We start from the raw sequence: 18,407 nt of genomic DNA on the forward strand, positions 1-18,407 counted from the left end.
GAAATGTCAATGTTTGACATGCCCAAAGGTGGCCAAGAATTACCACCTTTACGAAAATGTTAAACTATAGATTCACAAGCGACAACATCACAGTGAGCCTTTAGTACTGACCTGAACCTCGATGCCATATCCCAGGTACACCGTTACCAAGTAGTTGCACTCCACTCCAGAGTCAAGTTGCTGCAGGATTTCGATGTTGCCCTCAGGGTCAGTGAAATTCAAGCCGCATGACTCTGTAGGAGACAGTAAAAAGACAAAGTGATTCCCTTTTTCCCCGCACTACTGGTCCGTCTGACGGCTCACCTGTGTCTCCGTGGCCCCGTAACCCGCTAACTATCTCTGCAGATTTCCTCTCCAGCACTGCTCATCTGGGCCCCTCGGCCCTCTGTGGGCAGCGGGAAGGACGGGCAGGACACATCAGGGGAAAATCAGATTGTTTTTGACACATGAGCAACTCTGTTATTCCCGGGAGAGGGAACTGCTGTGGGCAGCATGTAAAATGAACAGCGGTGATGCTGATGACCCGATGTTTAATTTCCCTGTCCTCTGGTGAAGGATGTGTTAAATGTGAGGGGGAAGGTGCAGGGAATCTACAATGACGTTCATTTTAAAGTCACTTGAATATTCTGCCTTGTACACCTTTCAAAGTCAGAGAAAAGGTGAGCATGTGACTACCTGACGTCTGTGTGATGGTGATGGTGGTAGTTGTGATGACGGTTGTGGTCGTTGTGGTGGTACCTTCTACTCGGGACGCCTCCGTTTGCTTGGGGAGCGGATGATCCGGGCTGGTTTTGTATTTTAGTGGTTGTTCACTTGCTTCCCCTTTCTCCATCATCACCGAGAAGGGTGTAAGGGGGATGCCAGGAAGGACACTTTGGGGCTGACTCCTCTGCAAGGTTGAGGAAGCCGCCGGGTTGTTTTCGCTGCCTGATCCTCTGTTGTTTGGCGTCACTTGAGTGGTGAGCGAGTCTGTTGTTGGCTCGAGCAAGTCCGTCTTCTGCTCAGAGGACTTCTTTTGTGGGAGAGAAACGGGTGGCCCCGGCGGTGCGGGAGTAAATGCGGTCAGCGCAGACGTGGCTGCCTGCGTGGCAGTGGTGGCAATGTCGGAGAAGGCCGGGGCATCCTCGTGGGGCACCAGTTGAGTCGCAGGGTCTCCTGCGTCCAAGGCAGACAGGGAGCCGGGCATGGTGGGATATGCAGCCACAGAGCCGTCCCTCCTGAAAAAATGCTGGTCCCCCTGGAAGTCCCTGGTGAGCAGGTGCTCATGAAGCTGCAGGTCCTTGAAGGCCGGCCGGTGGTTGGGGATGTTCATTGGTGAGACAGTGGTAACCAGGTGGACTTCTCTCTCCCCGTCCCGTGTCGGTGAGTGTGTGTAGAGGTCGCCCCCTGGGTCCAGAGTTCTCGTGCCGACGCCTTTGCTTCCCGTTGGTCCTGGGAGAAATGGAAGGAAGATAATGTGGCTGTGTTAGGCAAAATATATTACAGTCCAATGAACTACAAAAGCAACATACAGTTTTCACAAGAGCAGGACGTCCTCCTGACAGTTTCTTCACAGAATCATCAACTCTGCCAGCCTATGATCTATTAAAACTATGCCTAATGAGCTGAGGGGCAGTCCTCCTGTGTGATTCTTCCACACATATCTTGCTCTTTTTTAATCAGCTCTTTATGTGTGTACATATGTGTGTTTCTGCACGTGTGTGGCTTTGGGGGGAGGCAGAGTGGCACTGTTTAAATAATTTATACTTTCAATTATAGAAGTTTTAATAATAGCAAAACATTCTAGTGAGTTGACATACAGAATACCGGTCACTAGTGTAAAGTAAATGGTTGTAGTAGTAAAATCATCCCATGTAAACAGTCTATGTATGCAGTGCCTCTTTAATGATAGTTTAGTGCACATTTCATTGAACTATCATAAAGGACATTCTTTTAAGGGTCTTGCAGATTTCTACTGACAATAGTAAGCAGCAGCTTGCAAAGAGACCGTCATTATCAGAGATGAATTCCACAACCGCAACCCGCAGGCAGCGAAATCCCAGAGCCGAGAAACTGAGAAATAGTCTAGTTACGTGAAGGATAAAAGGCACATTTTTCCTCCTTCTATAAGCACCTATTCTTATTCCCTCTTCTTTATTTTTTCCGACAGACCTCAACAAGCACTTTGAATAGTCGGTAAAGCAGAAAAAAAAGAAGAAATCAAAATGAATGGATGAACCTCTGCAAACTGCAACCATCCATAAATCCAGATTCATAAGATGATTACAGTGGTACAATGACTCAAATCAACAAACCACTACAAAAATGTTGTTCTTTTAACATTGAATCATATTAGACCAGAACTTTCCATGCACTGCGTATGCAAAATGTTTCAATTGTAATTCTGGAATAAACAGTTAACACTTGTTTTTCTGCCCACACTTGTTAACTGTAAGATATATGCAGTATATATCACAGAAGACACTTGTAGACGCAAGTTTAAACATGTAACTTTCACATTTTAAAGTGACAGACAGAACAAAAGATACTCTCTGCAGTGACTTTGACATTTTGACAGTGACACTGTTAATGAATTCGAAGACAGAGGGAGCTCCACTTTTAATGAAAGAGCCATAAAAAGCCACTGTTAGTTTAGCAATTTAATAATGCAGAACCTCAGACAGATGCACGCATTTACTGGTCGATTGAGCCGTAACTTATGAAGTAAATGGAATAAATAAATAATAAAGCAATACCACCGGTGGGAAGTAAGCAATGCAAACCTGATTATTAAATGAACAATTGACAAGATTAAAGCTGTTTGTTCAAAACACCGGTCTTTGTGCCGCGAGAGGCAGAGAGGCTGCCAGCACACTTTTCATGCTTGTGGATGAAAGGCTGTTGTTGACACAGGCCGCAGATGAGTGAGATATCATCACGGCGCAGCGTTTCCATTAGCTGCAGCGCCACATGCAGATGAAGGGGCCCCAGACGGAGGTCAAAACAGATGTACGATTAATTTAAGATGGTCTACAGAGGCAGGTTACACCGTGATAAAGGTCAGGTATAAAAATACCGCCGCATGTCACCGGCCGGAAACACTTTTCTTAAAAGGCTTTTCGAGGGCAAATTAATTTGACCTTTGCTTATAAAATGTTTGTGCCCTTGTCAGAATCCTACCACATATCTTCTGGTTGACGGCTCATGTTGTAAAGGTTCACGGCCCACGACTGTTTAATACTCATGATTAAATGATGAAGCCTGCACTGTGTACAATTGACCAGCTCATTTGGGCTGAGGTGATTACAAGTGCAGTTGTTTTTTCTTGCTCGGGCAAACACTTTAAAAACTGCAGCAGGAAGCATACGTTGAGGATTTGAGTGGGAAACGGTATCTGAATAAAAGTGAAAATAAGCTGTGCCACAGGAGAAGCGGCTTCGCTCGTGGAGAAACTTTGAGCGCAAGTGTGACGCCTTTTGTGGCCTTTTGCTGACGCAGAGCAGCTTCGCCAACATCCAGCGCGCTGATGAAAGTTTGATGGGGCTACTCGCGAGGAAGAGTAAACCATTTTGCGACAAAGCCTCTCCCAGGCTGACAGAATCGACACGTGGTTTTACATTTTACAACACCGCATTTATCTCACACGGGCGACGCGAGCGATTCAAAGACCTTTGTGATGTTCCGAGATGGAGGAGAAAAACATTTCCTTGTAGCCTTATTCTGTCATAACAAGAGCAGCCAAAGCTGCGCTATCAACGCAAGCTAAGCATATTTGACATATCTCACTACCACAGAGTATAAAGAGTGTAAACGGAGGTCTTCATGAATGATTTAAGGATATAAGGCTGCCCCCCCTCCGTCGCCTCTTCATAACTGGAAAGTATAGAGGAATACTGTTTGGTGAAAGCTGGGGAATAATCATTTTGCCAAGGTTGTTGTTATTCATATTTTCTCATCTTTGTCACCCTCTTTCTCTTTAGCTGTCAGCTTCTGACGTTCCAGATGCTTCCCTTCAGTCCGAATATCAAGTGAGAGCGCAGAGCGAGAATGGAGAAGTGGGTTTAACCAGAGTTTCTCATACACAGATCAATACCAGATCAATGTGTACAGGTCGGAGGCCTCACTGCGGTGGTTACAGATGAGCCTGTGGCGCTGCCACATCCTGCTTCCCGTGCCTGAGCCTTGACTGAATGTTCCCATTTGAATTTTCTGAGAAGGGAGCGGACAACTGCAATTTGAATGTCACCCCTCAAATACAAGTGTCATGTGAATCGATAAGTACAAAAAGGCAAATGGCAAAAAATAAAAAAAAGGGCAGTCTCTTTTCATGAGTCGCAGCCAGTGCTTGCTCTCTAATCATTTATGTTAATTGTGTGAATTGCCTTTTGTCTCAGCTGCTGGAAAACCTGACAACTGAGATAAAGATTCACTTGTGAAACTCTATTTATACGTGAGCTCAATGACATCTTGAAAAATGCATCCGGGCAGGGGAAGTGCATGACCGTCATATAGACACAAAATATGATAATATCGTTTCAGTGCCTTCCAAGCAAATGAGATGATTTGTAAATTTGCAGAGCAAGTGAAAGCTTACAGTGAATTTTGCTAATAATTACTGACATTTTAAAACAAAGCTTCTTGCCAGGGGCTGCAGCAGGGGTGGAACAACACCCAGTGATAGGCCACCCCGGTTTGCTGCCGATACAAGATTCTGAACATATCGGACGATGAGCTTGTCATTGTCCCTGTATCGAGAATATGTGACTTAAAGAAACTGAAAAATCACCATTAAAAATATCATTTGTTTTTTGACTCATGAAGGAAAAATGCTCTTGCACATTTGAACAATATTTTATGTCAGCTTGTTTTATCAAGACTGGTCTTTGGCACGTCGATAATGTTTGGAACAGCAAGGGAATGAATGGGAAACAAATTGAGTGCTTCTACCAAATATCACCTGTATTTGTAATTGAAAAAGGCGAGGCTTAACTGAAATGTGAATTCGGAAATCATGTGCATTTGATTTCCTGTCCGTCCTTGAATTTCTGCCAAGCGGAATAAGTCCCCAGTTTTTTCTCAGACCCTGATTTCATATAAACACAGACAGGCCTTGTTCTCACCTGTTTCCATCCAGAGTTAGGAAATCACACCCTACTGGCAGCCAATTTAAATTTATTGTGCTTGAAGGACTCCACTCAGGTATAGATGCGCCGTAATACCCTGGCACCACCAAGTGTACTGTCACAACAAAGTGATCTTGATGTTCTCCGTCAGGTTCACATGATAGGTGTCGTGCTGTCATATTTAACTCTTGGCACACTAGCAAGTTGCATCAAGTCAGAGGCGAGGGATTAGTGCCGTGCTGCAAGTACAGTAGACAGAACTACTCTGCATGCAGCTCAGTACAATTAAATCTACAGCTTAAGTTATATATCATGCTGCACATTGGAGAGGTTATATAATGTGTGTGTCGGTATACCTGCTTTATATTACACAACACTGTAGCTGGTTAATTAGAGCTAATTCATAAATGAACGGTGGTAATTAACATGACGTGACATCAGATGTTACTGTAATGTTATTCTGAGCAGTGGCACAAGTACAATAAAATACCATTCATCGTCCCTGGGGAGACATTCAGTAGGAGACATTTAGGACATGTGAGGGTCTCGGAGGAAGGAAATGGGATTAACACTGTTTAACACTCAGCCTAAATGTGCCAGTTATTGATGCAGAAAAATCCAACTTGACAGTATAAATACGTCAAGACAAAGTCAGGTGTTTCATTAAAACTCGTCCGGGTGACCTAAGGTGAAGGTGAAAATAAATCCATGAGTTTTACTGTTTTTTTTCTGGGCTAGACAAAAATCATATGTTGTAAAATTGTGCACAACACCGTTGTTGAAGGATGAAGCAGGATGAACTGGATGCTGTGCCTGGTCTCAACTCGGCCGCCCGTTTGTCTTTTTTCTCCAATGAAAGCATTGGTACAAGACTTTTCTGAAATCATAAAGCATGTTAGCAGCGCTGCAGCTCATCTCTACCGACCCGCTCATAATGAAAGGTGTCTGGCCATATTAATTGTGTGTGCCATTTAAGTTGAAAGCTCATAGTTCACTCCATGAACTATAAATAAATTCCATGGATCCATTAGAATCTCTCAGTCTACGGGGACGACAGAGCGAGCATCATGGGGGGAAATCCTCCTCAAGATGGCCACGGACAGCCTCCTCTCTTCCGTTGCATATCAATGGAGTCATCAGTGAACTCCCAGTGCACGGACGGAGCACTAATGAGATGGGACAAGCCACACTGGAGACAGGCTGCTGATTGACATCAATCTCCTTATGTCCAGGGGGCATTTATTTTCCCTATTATTACAAAGAGCCACTAGACAAGCAAATCAATAAGCCTCTTCCGCTGGGCTCGGATACGAAAGCCTTCAGCGCGCTCTACGTGCCTCCTTCTGGGGCTCCTCGGTGGAGGTTTGCTGCTCACAAATTCATTTTGGCACCGGAGGTGAGAATTTCCTGTTAGTGACATTTGCCGCGGTTCCTTTTCGGCGTGTGCGGATTCGACACTTGTTTGCATAAAGCAATGAGGAAAATAATAGGGTGACACTGATAAATGATTCCATTATCCGACTTAATGAATTGATAATTTAATTTTGGTTCTTTTGGGTGTGACAGGTGCATGAAAGTGGAAATAGAGTCAAGAAAAACTGAAGAAGCGGGAAGCAAATGAATAAAAAATAAATTAAGCGTGCGCCGGCTGGAAGAACAAGCCTTTCAAAGAACAATAACAACAACAACAACAACAACAACAACAAAAACAATAGGTCACAATTTCTTCCTCTACACAGTCATTTTACAGCCTCAAACCAAGATAGTGCGCCTCCACAGATGCCAATGTCAAAGCTGTCTGGGCTCTCGAGTCGTGAAGATATCGAGATGAGACACGCTCTTATCCTCCATCTGCCCTTTGACTTCATTGAGTGGAACCAAAACTTTTCCCTTTCATTTAATACGGCCCTGCCTGTGTTCCGGTTCATTGAGCATTGTCCTTCACACAAACAGGCTTTAAATAAACTGTCTCCTAATGGTGCTGGGAAACTCATAAGACCTGACCTTTAAGCCGGAGCACTACAAAAAAAAACGTAGTAACCCAGCATCGCTGTTTGCATGAAATCTACTGCAAAGCACTGAAGCTGCAGAGGGTAAGTGGGTCAACCTGAAATCTGACCTCTGCAGTGAAGGGTCAAAGTCGTTTAATTGCGAATCATTTTTGTTTGAATGAATATGTATTTCCCCCGTGCCCCGGTTTCTCCTCTTTTGTATTCGTCCATACCTTTTTTGTGCCTCATCTTTTTGCGTTGTTTTTCTTTCTACCAGGGAAACTGAGGGATGACTGCCCGTCTTGTTGTACAAATGCCTGGTATTAAAGCTACATCATTTCTGTAATCACGGCGAAAACCTGTCTCGTGTAGAAGCTGCGGTTCCTCGTCGTATTTCAATTTACCAGTGTGCTCGCATCCTCTGAAAAATACTGGGAGGAATGTCTCTTTTCACACTTCATTTCCTTCCATTAGAGTAATTTATCTTTTCATTTTCTTCTCATTTACTCCATGGTGGAGTCAATTAGAGAGCTGTGGGTGAAACAAGACCCACAACTTTGGAAATCTGCGGCGCATTACCGCGTTGTGGGGGATTTGGAGAAGTGCGTTACAACAGTAGTTGTGGAGAAGAAGAAAGATTACGAAAAGAGAAAAAAATATTTAATAACCACAATTATTCTCTCTCTCTCTCACTCAAAATATCTCCCATGGCTACGTCCCGTATCACTTATCACTATCAAATCCTAGCTGGTACACTGTTCAGTATATAGAAGCAGATATATATAAGGTGAATCTTTAAGGCGCATGTTGTGCATCTGGCTTCTGGTTGAATTGATGGCAGGCTCTCTGTCCCTTTACCAAAAATGATTTCCCAGCCCCCGTTACAATTCCATCAGCTCAGGAGAAAATACTACTAAAGGACAACACATGGCGATTTTCAACCCTATCTGTTTCTCATCATGGATTTACATGCCTATGTATACACGATCCCACATGCCAATACTCTTACTCTCATAGGGAGGCTGGTATCCGTCAGAGGTATTTTCTTTACCAGACGGACCGCTTGAAAAGTGTCAGGTGAATACAAGGACTACATTTAGACTTTGCTGTTGTTTTCCATGTATTGCTTCTAAAAAACAAATGCAGTCCACTTTTGTTGTGTCATGTTGTCAGCGGGTTATGAAGGCGTGGCGGTATGTGGCGAAGCCTCGGAGAAGAGGTTAAAAATCCGTGGCGCGGCACTGCTCTGTGCTGTTTTCACTGCTACAGTGTTTGATTTGGCCTTTATTGCATCAGAAGAAGAATTCATATGGTGAAATGTGAACACAATTGAAAGAAAACGTCAAGGCAACATCCACATTAACACGTATGAATCCAGCAGCTCACTTCACTCTACTTCACTGTTAACAATAATTGTCCATGTGGTTCAAATCCACTCGCCCAAACACTCATGCAAACTACAAAAGTCTTCTCCTGCAGACTTGTCTTTCTTTGAAATGAACCATCCCAAGGCATTCTCGCTAAAACGTCACGGTTTCTTGTCCACATTTTATAGCCGCGACCTTGCTTCAAACTCTGTCCTAACACAATCCCCATATAATATATCAAACTCACAACCCTTCTCACGAGTGGCTGTGTCTTGAATTGCGTCTCATTATTCAAAAGCATAGTGTTTTTTGTTTGCGAGTCATGTTTCAGGACTGGTGTCACTCTTGCCTCACGATCCCGCTGAACGTTTTTAGCGCGGACGTTCTCATTTGTGGTCTCGGCGTTCCGACCTCTCGCTCCACGGCCATCGCTGCTCCTCCTCCACACAGGCCGCCACCAGGAACGCCTTAGATGACCATGACGTGGATATTATTTCTTTTTCATCGTCGATTTCTGTTCAGACAGGCAGGGAATATGCGAGATAATGTTTGCGGGAAATCAGCTAGGAATTTCCTCCACAAAATAATATTTCTCTCCGCATTTCCCTTCGGTGTCCGACGTCAAGAAAAACCCAGTCGGATAGCGCTGAGGAGTCAAAAGGAGATTGTATTCAAGTGCGAATCTTAACTTTCTCAATTGTTTGGAAGGAGCTGAATGAGCAGACTGTCAGACAGACAATTCACATCTTTCGGCACTCACATCGGGCAGAGTCGGGGCGACGTGATTTTTTCTTTCTTTCTGTGCACTCCACTGAAAAAAGGCAGCAAAATAAAGCATAATTGGTCAAGTGGGCTAGAAAAGAAGAGACACAAAGTGTTTAAAATTGTTGTATGTTTTTGAGGGAAGGATAAGACAACAACGCGGCTAGACAGAGAGACCCACCATTAGGTTATCATTCTTCAAGGGAGATGTTATTTTCTCCCCTCTAAACATGATAGACACACACTGGAAAACCGCACGTAATTGCAGACACAATATTCACCCAACCGTCGGAGAGAGGCTGGAGCCTGCTTTGGCTTTTATCACAACAACAGACGGAATTCTCACCCTAGCTTCCTACTTTCGTTTCTTCAACCCTCTTCTTGATAGTTACAGCACCTTTTTTTTTTTTTTTTTTTTTCACTCAGTGCCGGTCGGATACCTGTAGTAATGATGTTTTAATGTCACCCTTATCTGTCCTTTTTTAAATAATGACAAAACCTTTTGAAAGCAGTTAGAAATATATAATTGACTACAGTACAAGTCATTGTCATCCTCCAACTGCCGCACATCTCAGCAATTTTGAGGGTTTTTTTCTATGCAATCTTTTAACCAGATTCTGAATTAATGATAGAAAACAAAAATAACAAGCTAAATCCTGGAGGGAGTGATCAGAGACAGAGCGAGAAGCAGAGAGAGGGAGAGGGAGATGTCTTCCAGCAGAGGTATTTTAATATGCTGGCCGCATGTAATGTTGAAATTAGTTTTATGCTTTTTGGCAGGGGGATGGCAGAGAGCAAATCCAGGTGAGGGCCTGTGAGTACACGAGTCTGAAAACATAAATGCTGTAAACCAAAACACAAGCAGCCTATTGGGAGGTGAGGGGAAACAATATTAACCCTGACAGTGATGGATGATGCCGCTTGCCGGAGAGGTCTGATAGAAACAGGAGCCGAGGAGGCAGCGTGTTCTAGACTAAAAGGAGCGTGTGTGTGTGTGTGTGTGTGTGTGTGTGTGTTTGTGTGTTTCGCATACCCAAGCAAAACGTGCGTTTTTAACTAATAGGTGTACAATACTAGATGAATGGGTTTGTTTTATTCTCTTGTTTAAAACTACATTTGCAAGCTAGACCTTTACTCTATCTTGAATGTTGGATATACAAAAAATGCACATTCATACAGTTTGCATCGTCACATACAGTTGTGCTCATCGATGTCCGATCTTTTACGAATTCATGAACCACCACTGTTTAGGCTTGTGTGTCACCATCAGTCCTTGTGTAGATGAGCAGCATGTGGCCCATAATAGCTTTTGTTTCCGAACGCCTTTACCTCATGCTGTTACATTTTTTTTCGGAAGTGAACAATAGCACAAAGCAGCCAATAAGCTCCTGTAATTTATCTTAATCAGCGGAATTTCAAAATATTAGATAACTGCATAAAAAAAAACACGTAATCTTTTGCTTGCAACAAAGAAATATGTGAGTGGAACCAAGTGTGAACGTACAGTATGTACCATGACATAATGGCACATATGGATGCTTTGTTCCATCGGCGTGTCTGAATTGTAATAGTTCCAATAGTCACAGTGAGCGTCTAGATTTTGAACAGTATATCCACAAATGAAGTGTAGATCACTTTACTGGCCTCTCGGAGGTAAAAGAGAGGCTAAAATGCAGATTAGCAGCCCTCGTCTCCAAAAACAATATGCCATATTGTCTGTCTCTGCTATGCTATGGAGCTAAAATTGATGTTAGTCCTCCCACATCGGTTCTACTCAACAAATGCGACAGACACTTCTGGTCATTTCAGTTTAGACCTGTTCCCTCACACTTATTTTCCCATGGTGCGATAACACGTTTTGCGAAAAGTGTTATTGCACCATGGGAAAATATTCTCTTGGAGGATTCAAATAAAACGTGAAATTGTCATTGGTGATAGGAAGAGATATGACGACTCTGATTGTTGACTTGGATTAAAAAGATACGCATTTATTGATCATAGTGACTTGTAACACTATTTTCATCCACTTCCAAGTCTTCCAATGGAGCTGGTTGCTTTAAAACAGCAAATCTCAGCCGCCTTGTATCTTAATGAATTAATAAAAGGTGATTGACGGAGCAGTGTGCTCATATGATAGACTCCAAATGCTGTGATCCTATAGGAGGGCCCCGTACTTCACTGTATAAGAGAAGCTTTTCATGGCGCTGTAGACTACCACACCTCGTAATTGGAGAAAATCGGTAGAACCAATAAAGTTGAAAACACCGGCAGATGGTAAAAACACAATCCAGACGATGAACAAGTCTCTTGGCAAGCTGTTATTCTTTGCAAACAAACTTTACATTGGCATTGTTGGCTTGACGCGTTCAATCTCAGAAACACCTGTCACTGCGCTAAAGTTGCAAAGTTGTTGTTTTCTTTCCAACGGCGTCTGAGTAATGAAAGGAATTTAGACACTTTTTTTTAAAAAAAATTATTCATTCATTCATTGTACTTTATAGCTTCACCAAAATTGGATTTCAAGCCTGGCTACCCTAAGAGGATCTACAAACGCACGTGGTGCAAGAGCAAATCTGTGTGGAAGAGCACAGAGTGGAGTCAAAATTAAAGTGGTTTAGCCTGAATGGATTTAAGGGCTCGTGGGGGGTGGCTGCCAAGTCTTTCATCATTCTCATAAAACTGTTAATATACATTTTTAAAAGATTTGTCAGTTTCTGCTCAGCAGAAAACTTGAAAACACTCTGCAGCAGTTGTTTCACTCTCATCCTCCTTCATGCAGCTACACTGTTGTGTGGGTGGCATTACATCTCTGCATCATTAATCCTGTTCTATTAATGATAGATCTCTGCAAGCAAAAGAAAAATACTATGTGACCGATTAATGGCTCACCAATCAAAAACTTAACTGTATACTAAGAGAGAAACATCAGAGTGGTTATTCATTTTTAACAGACGGGGATTTTAACTGGGACGGTATATCTGACTGCTTCCACTCTATTCATGGATGAAAATCAACAAAGTGGAACTGTTTCCTTTGAACTCTTCAGCTGGCTGAATTTTCCATAAATATATATTTAAATCTTAGCATTACCTCTGGCGTCATTCCTGCAATTATGATGACTGTCTATGTTCATCCTCAAAATAAAGTATGCAACAACTTGACAAATCATTGTCCAGTGTCAAAACGATCCTCTATGCCAAAAATAGTTGAGTCACTTGAAATTATTTTTATCCACGCAATCCTTTCTTGTTTCACTTCAGTCTGACTTCAGGCCTCAGCACAGCACTATCTCCTGCTACTTCCGTCATACACATCTCGTCTCAGTGTTTGATATCAGAAAGCTGCAATGCTTCTTTTATTTATTCATATATGGTGTACTAAGTATGGTGCTCTGTTAGAATCACCATAAAAGGGGGTGCGACAATATAAATATCATGGCATTTTGGTCAATGAAAAGCTTACTGTTGACAATGTTTGTTTTTTAAATCAAAACTGAGGTTGAAATTGCAGATTCTTTTTAAAAATTAAAAATGTTTTCAGTTATATGTCAGGAAAAGCAATTGTTGAAGCCGTTTTCCTCGCTGCACGGGACCATGGGGATGTTATTTATTGGTGGGGGGCCAGTTTCAGCTTAAAACTTAAAATGCAGTAAAGCACTTCATATTGAGATTAATAACTGGAGACAGTTGTGGAACACACCATTGCCTACTAAAACAAAACCCTGCCTGCTCTATCAGTGAGGAAGAATCTTCCATGTATTCTCATTTATTTATAAAGCTCTTCTTTTTTCTTTTTTTTACAAAAACTATCTGTCAAATAAATACAAATGCAAGACTATGTCCATGTGAGAAGAAGACAATCTACCCGAATCAGTTTCACTATGGTTTCAAATTGAAGCCATCCTCAGACAGTCTCAGTGCTCCGCCGTTCCCGTTGCAGAACGAGCAGCACCATGATCACACTGAAAGTCGTATGTGCTCACACGATGTGCATGTGAAGCACAATGACCGATTGATGCCATCAGGACCAAACTGAGCTAAAAAAACAACAACTGAGAACCAAACTGAAGGAGTATCAACTGGTGGGTGATAGCGGCATGAATCCCACAATGCTCTTAACACCGAGGGAAATCGTCCCCCGGTTGTCTTCCTCAGGTCTCCTTTGTATGCTTCTCTTTGAACCCTGTCGACAATCTAGCGCGGCTCCTCGAGATCTTTCGAGACAGCAGGTAGTCGCAACACCCACGCCAGCACCAAACCCTTGTGCCATTGTACATGTAGGAGACGCACATCAGAGGCGAAACTCGCATCTGCAGCTGTGTGCTTACGCCAACAGCTACGCAGCGAGATAGGAGATGAACAGTTCTTGATTTTTAGCGCGCGGGAAAGAAAAAAAAGTCGTCTCCAGCATAAACACACAAAAGTCTCCCTTTCAACTCCTGCGACGTGAACTCCCTCCGTGATGTGGTATCGTCGTGCTGCAGAATCAGACTTGTCAGCTTCAAAGATGCACTGCGGTGCTTTATCTGATCCGCCAAAAGAATACATTGTTCATTGCCGCGTAATCTGCTTTCTTCAGATGCTTTCCATTCAATTCATACCTGCCAGCACGCAGAGTTCAGGTGTGCTCTGGTTCCTACTCAGATTGTGAAACTGTCCCCTAGGAGCGGTAACTGAGATGGATACAACCCTCCATTGGTTTGTGAACTGCCATTTTGAAGTCTCGAGATCAGCATTTGGCCGGTGCCATCTTGTTTTTTTTGGGAAGAGCAGGGGGTGGGCCTGACGATCACATGGTATCCACGCCCCAATGCATACCGTGCTTCGTCGTCTATTTTACCCTGAATGGGACGATCATTTACAAAAATGAACATCATACTGTACTGAAGAAGGCTTGAAACCAGCAATTGAGACCATTAACTCCTCAGGGGAACGTTTACTCACGTTAAAATTAAAGTGAAGTCATTTTCTCATAGATTTCTATAGAAACTGTCTTCTCTTTACAATCAGTGGAGTCGCCCTCTGCTGGCCATTTGACTGAATATATGTGTAAGGCACTTCTGTGACCTCACTTACCAGACGCTGCGATTTGCGTCCCTTTTTTTTTTTTTAAATACAGGCCACGTATGGATGACATCTTTCGAGCTCAATGTGTGTGGTGTTAGCTGCTGGACATGTTCTGATGCAACGTTGCCTCTGTTGTTGGACAGCATCTCCTGGACAAAGGCATTTCAAACCTGACTTTTGTCATAGGTCTGTTCACGTTTTAAGTTTGACGGGAAAGTTCAGTAAGTAGCAGGAACCGCAGCTCTTGAAGTGACTCCATGTTCACATTTAGCGATGAAAAGCCTTATCAGGCGCTGATCAATATCCTCTGGCAGGTTTCAAAAAGCATGACCCAAAAACTTCGCTCTTATCTGTTTCCAACGTGATGTGGACCGACAGTAGAAGCATCATGCATGAAGCAGGGTGAATAATTCAGTGTATGTTTTTTTCTTTTCTTTTTAAAGGACAAAAGACCAGGAGAGACTGACAACTTGTCAGCGAGAGATAAACTGGGCGTATGAATAAGAGATGAAGAAAATACAAACGAGTGCGGCAGTACCTGATGTCGGGGCCATCCTCTTCCCCCGCAATATCCTTTTATATGTGTTTATCAGCTTAACCTCTCCCCCCCCCCCCCCCCCCCTTCCTTTCTTTTAAAAGAAACGTGCAAAAAATCTCTCATTTTTCCGTCGTCTCTGGTCGGAAACGGGCTCCTGGGTTCGAGAGGTGAAGAAGATGGTGACTAACACTGGCTGCGAACGCCTTTGGCCACTGTGTGACTCACTTTGAGCTCCTATCAAAGTGAACCCTGACCAAGTGTGTCCAACGCGTCAGCCATGCACGGGGGGGCTGAAGGGGGCGTCACGCGCCCAAGACAGGAGGGAACGAGTTGCAGAGTGTAACTCGCGGAGGGGCCAGGAGGCAGGTTCTGCTGTGATGTGACAGTTTATGGTCACTGCATTTATCACAAATGTCATTCCTCATCACTGCTGAGCTGTGCCACGGAGCCCACATATATGAAGTATACAGCAAAGGTCTGCATGCTGGCAGCCAAGGAATGGGGCGTATTTAACGGTGTATTGTTGTAGAAAAAGTCATAAAATGCCTTCCTGATGCGGCGTAATTGCCAGCCATGAAATGCCAGATGCCAGTGAATTATGTGCGCGTCTATTGTAGCAGGGCCGTATTTCTTGCAGAGTGAATAGACAGCATATTCTCACGTGGCAACATTATTTCTCTTCGGCCTATGTAGTAGAAAAAAAAAAAAACCCTCACATAATGCAAAATGCAATCGTAGATTAAAATAATCTCACCTTTGTTGTTCAATTTCAGTGGTGATTTGTTTGGCGGGAGAAGCAGCAGCATGGTGTGAGAGGAGGGAAAGACACAATGTGTGAGCAGTCTCGATTTAGAGGTTCCCTGATATTTCTGCAATTATCATAACCCATAAAAACTAAAAGTATTTTATTTCAACATCTTCAGTATTCTCCACTGCTGTGGAGAATATGTTTTTTCTAGTCGTCTTTACTTCAGGGGTAAAGATGTTCTGCAATGCAGTGCATATTCACCGAGGGCACATTTCAAGCCATATGTTACTTCTCTGACCTCAGGATTTAAAAGGGCAAAAGAAATCATGATTTTTTTTTCCCCCCCATATTGGGCTTATGTGTTTGTTTTTTTCTCAATGCATAAATAGATTAAGTCGGAGATTTGTGTAATCAGATATTCTGCTCTCCACAATCACTCTGCACTGCAGCCTCGTGGGACACAGTGCCGTGCATTTTATTAATGTCAGTCAAGGGTAAAAATGAAAAGTCCACATGGAAACTAAGACGTCAAGATGTAAGGTATCAACTTTCGGAATAACTGAGAAACTATACAGTTGTGACATTATTGAGTGATTATCTTGAGGATCAAATCATATTTTAAATTCTAAGGACTGTGCTTTTTGTGATTGATACATGACGTTTTGAAGTGAAATCTTTCAACATGTTCACTTTGCATGCCGCTTTTAACTCGATCACGTGTGTTCCTGGTCTCTCCTCCGATCCGAGAATTTTCCTACAACACCACTCATTTCTCTGGAATATGATGATGAATGTTATCGGTTCTGCGCAGGACAGTACACATGTACCGTCCCACAGCAAATCTGGTGAGCGCGAACATTTGCTGGTTAATCTCGGGGGGAAACTGGTTGTCACTGGGGTGCAAGGTTAAGCGGTTCGTAGCACCATGGATAATAAAGCCCCGGTCTAATCCTGTAAATCTTGGCAGATCCACCAGCACTGGGGGGAAACATTCCAGCCACCGTTAATGGAAAAAGATACTATTCATCAGATACAGATACTATATACACACATTGTCTCATTGTTTAATGTTTGATTTGTTCTGCCTGCTGGGAAAAACAACTTTTCCGGATTTTTCCCCCAGGCAATACATGAAATGGACATTCTGGGGAAACGTGTAATTTACTGAATTTTTAAAAGATATTCAGTGTGATTTCCGAAAGAGTCTGGATTCATTCGTTTTGACCAGAGTGTCATCGTATAAAGCCAGTTTTCGACAAGGTCGGAGGTCTCCGCGGCACCGGGGGCTTGTTACAGCCTCAGCTGTCGTCACCACGATATCAGCCAGCACCCTCACACAGCTGCCGCTACCTGCGCTGCTCCGTCCCGCGAGCAAGTGGTCCGACACGCCGGTGTTGTCAGTGCTGCAAGCCGTGCCAGTCACAAGGTTAAAATGACGCGCGCAGCTCTTCACATGGAGTTCATGTTAATTCTGATCCTAACTGAGCCTGAACGAGTTGCTGTTTTTTCATTTTGCAGGAACATATCATCACGGTTTCAAAGGCTCTCCTCGGGGAGAATTAAAACACGCGACGACAAATAACAGCATTTCATTTGAGCGATTGAGGCTGACTGGGAGGCCTGAACAAAGGCACACACACGCACACACGTTTGTCTGCGCCTGGCGAGATGTTTTGAGGTCAGTGTTTAGAAAAAGTAAATTAAAAAGGGGCATGCAAATGACTGGAAGGATGATGAATGTAAATCAAAAATGAATAAGCCACAAAAAAAAAGAAACAGTTTGTTAACAAAAATTAAAGTTAAACCAGCCCAAACTCTACGTGGTTGCCATGCTTGTCCTAATTTATTTTTAGGTCTCACATTGAAGAATAAAGCCAAGGTTGATGTATCTGCACCTAAACATCTAAATCCTTCATGATTAAAGTTGTTTTTGTGCCCTCTGGAATTAATCAGCATCCTGTGCAGCTCGTTTTGAAATAATTGCCTGAGGATTTTGGATTTTTCTGTGGCTCTTCTCCAAGCCAGACAGCCAGTTGCTCACTCCGCTAAACTGGAGTTTCTTCAATCGATGCCCTCTGCCGTCCTGCATCCATCAAGCTCACTGACGACGGCTGACTCCCTGGATTACTATCCTCTTACTGCTACTCTTATATATACCACAGCAAAAAACAACAAATGAAAATTGACCAATTGGGCTCATATCAGTACCTTTTTATTGCAATTGTTTTTTTTTATAAAGAACTGATCAGCCAGACAGTCTCTGTTCTACTCTTTTCCATGCCGTACAGGGAAATACAGCAGCTGCCCTGACCTGCTGACTGGCCTGTAGTCCAATGGCTACATATACAGATAAAACCATCTATCTCTCTCTCAGTCTGATGGCTGAGGACAGACAGAGTTTAGGTCATGTTGCTGTTATGGCAGCGGAGATAACTGATGAAGCGATGACCCGGCGACGACACGGAGATTGGCACAGGCGGAGTTTTATGGCCCAGAAAAGGTCACGGGCGCCATAAACAAAAGCAGGTTGCCGACCGAGCGGGCAAGGTTGTTGATTAAAACTCCGGAATTCTGCTCATAACTCCGTGGGGGGGGACTTATAAATGAGACGTGGACCTATCGAACAATCACACCGTCAGTATGAATCAGAGTCAAAGGGCGGTTCGATGGGATGTTGCAGCAGACAAACAGCTGACATTTGAGCCAAATGTGTCAAAAAAAAATAGAGCAGGAATAAATACAAAAAGGAGGGAGCGGTGGCAACGTTCTGTGCCGTCTTAAATGCGATCGGTGGCGCGGCTTGTAGATTACTGTCATCATAGATCCTTCAAAG

At 43.3% G+C, this 18,407-nt stretch overlaps 1 protein-coding gene across 8 annotated transcripts in view; it reads right to left on the reverse strand.

Annotated features, from left to right (window-relative positions):
• The window catches only part of LOC118301440 (seizure protein 6 homolog), a 75,164-nt gene that overhangs the window by 34,929 nt on the left and 21,828 nt on the right, over positions 1 to 18,407 (reverse strand). For 7 of the 8 annotated variants that reach the window (XR_004790309.2, XM_035626944.2, XM_035626943.2 and 4 more), the window contains exons 2-3: positions 676 to 1,431; positions 112 to 233 (exon numbers count right to left, since the gene is read on the reverse strand). Coding sequence is in view for 7 of the 8 variants with exons in the window: in XM_035626944.2 (XP_035482837.2) it covers positions 112 to 233; positions 676 to 1,431 (878 nt within the window). In the remaining variant the exon portion in view is untranslated. The remainder of the gene's footprint in view (positions 1 to 111; positions 234 to 675; positions 1,432 to 18,407) is intronic. The other variant, XM_035626945.2, reaches the window with a different exon arrangement.

Source organism: Scophthalmus maximus, chromosome 2, assembly GCF_022379125.1.
Source record: "Scophthalmus maximus strain ysfricsl-2021 chromosome 2, ASM2237912v1, whole genome shotgun sequence".
In the NCBI taxonomy this organism is placed as follows: Eukaryota; Metazoa; Chordata; class Actinopteri; order Pleuronectiformes; family Scophthalmidae; genus Scophthalmus; species Scophthalmus maximus.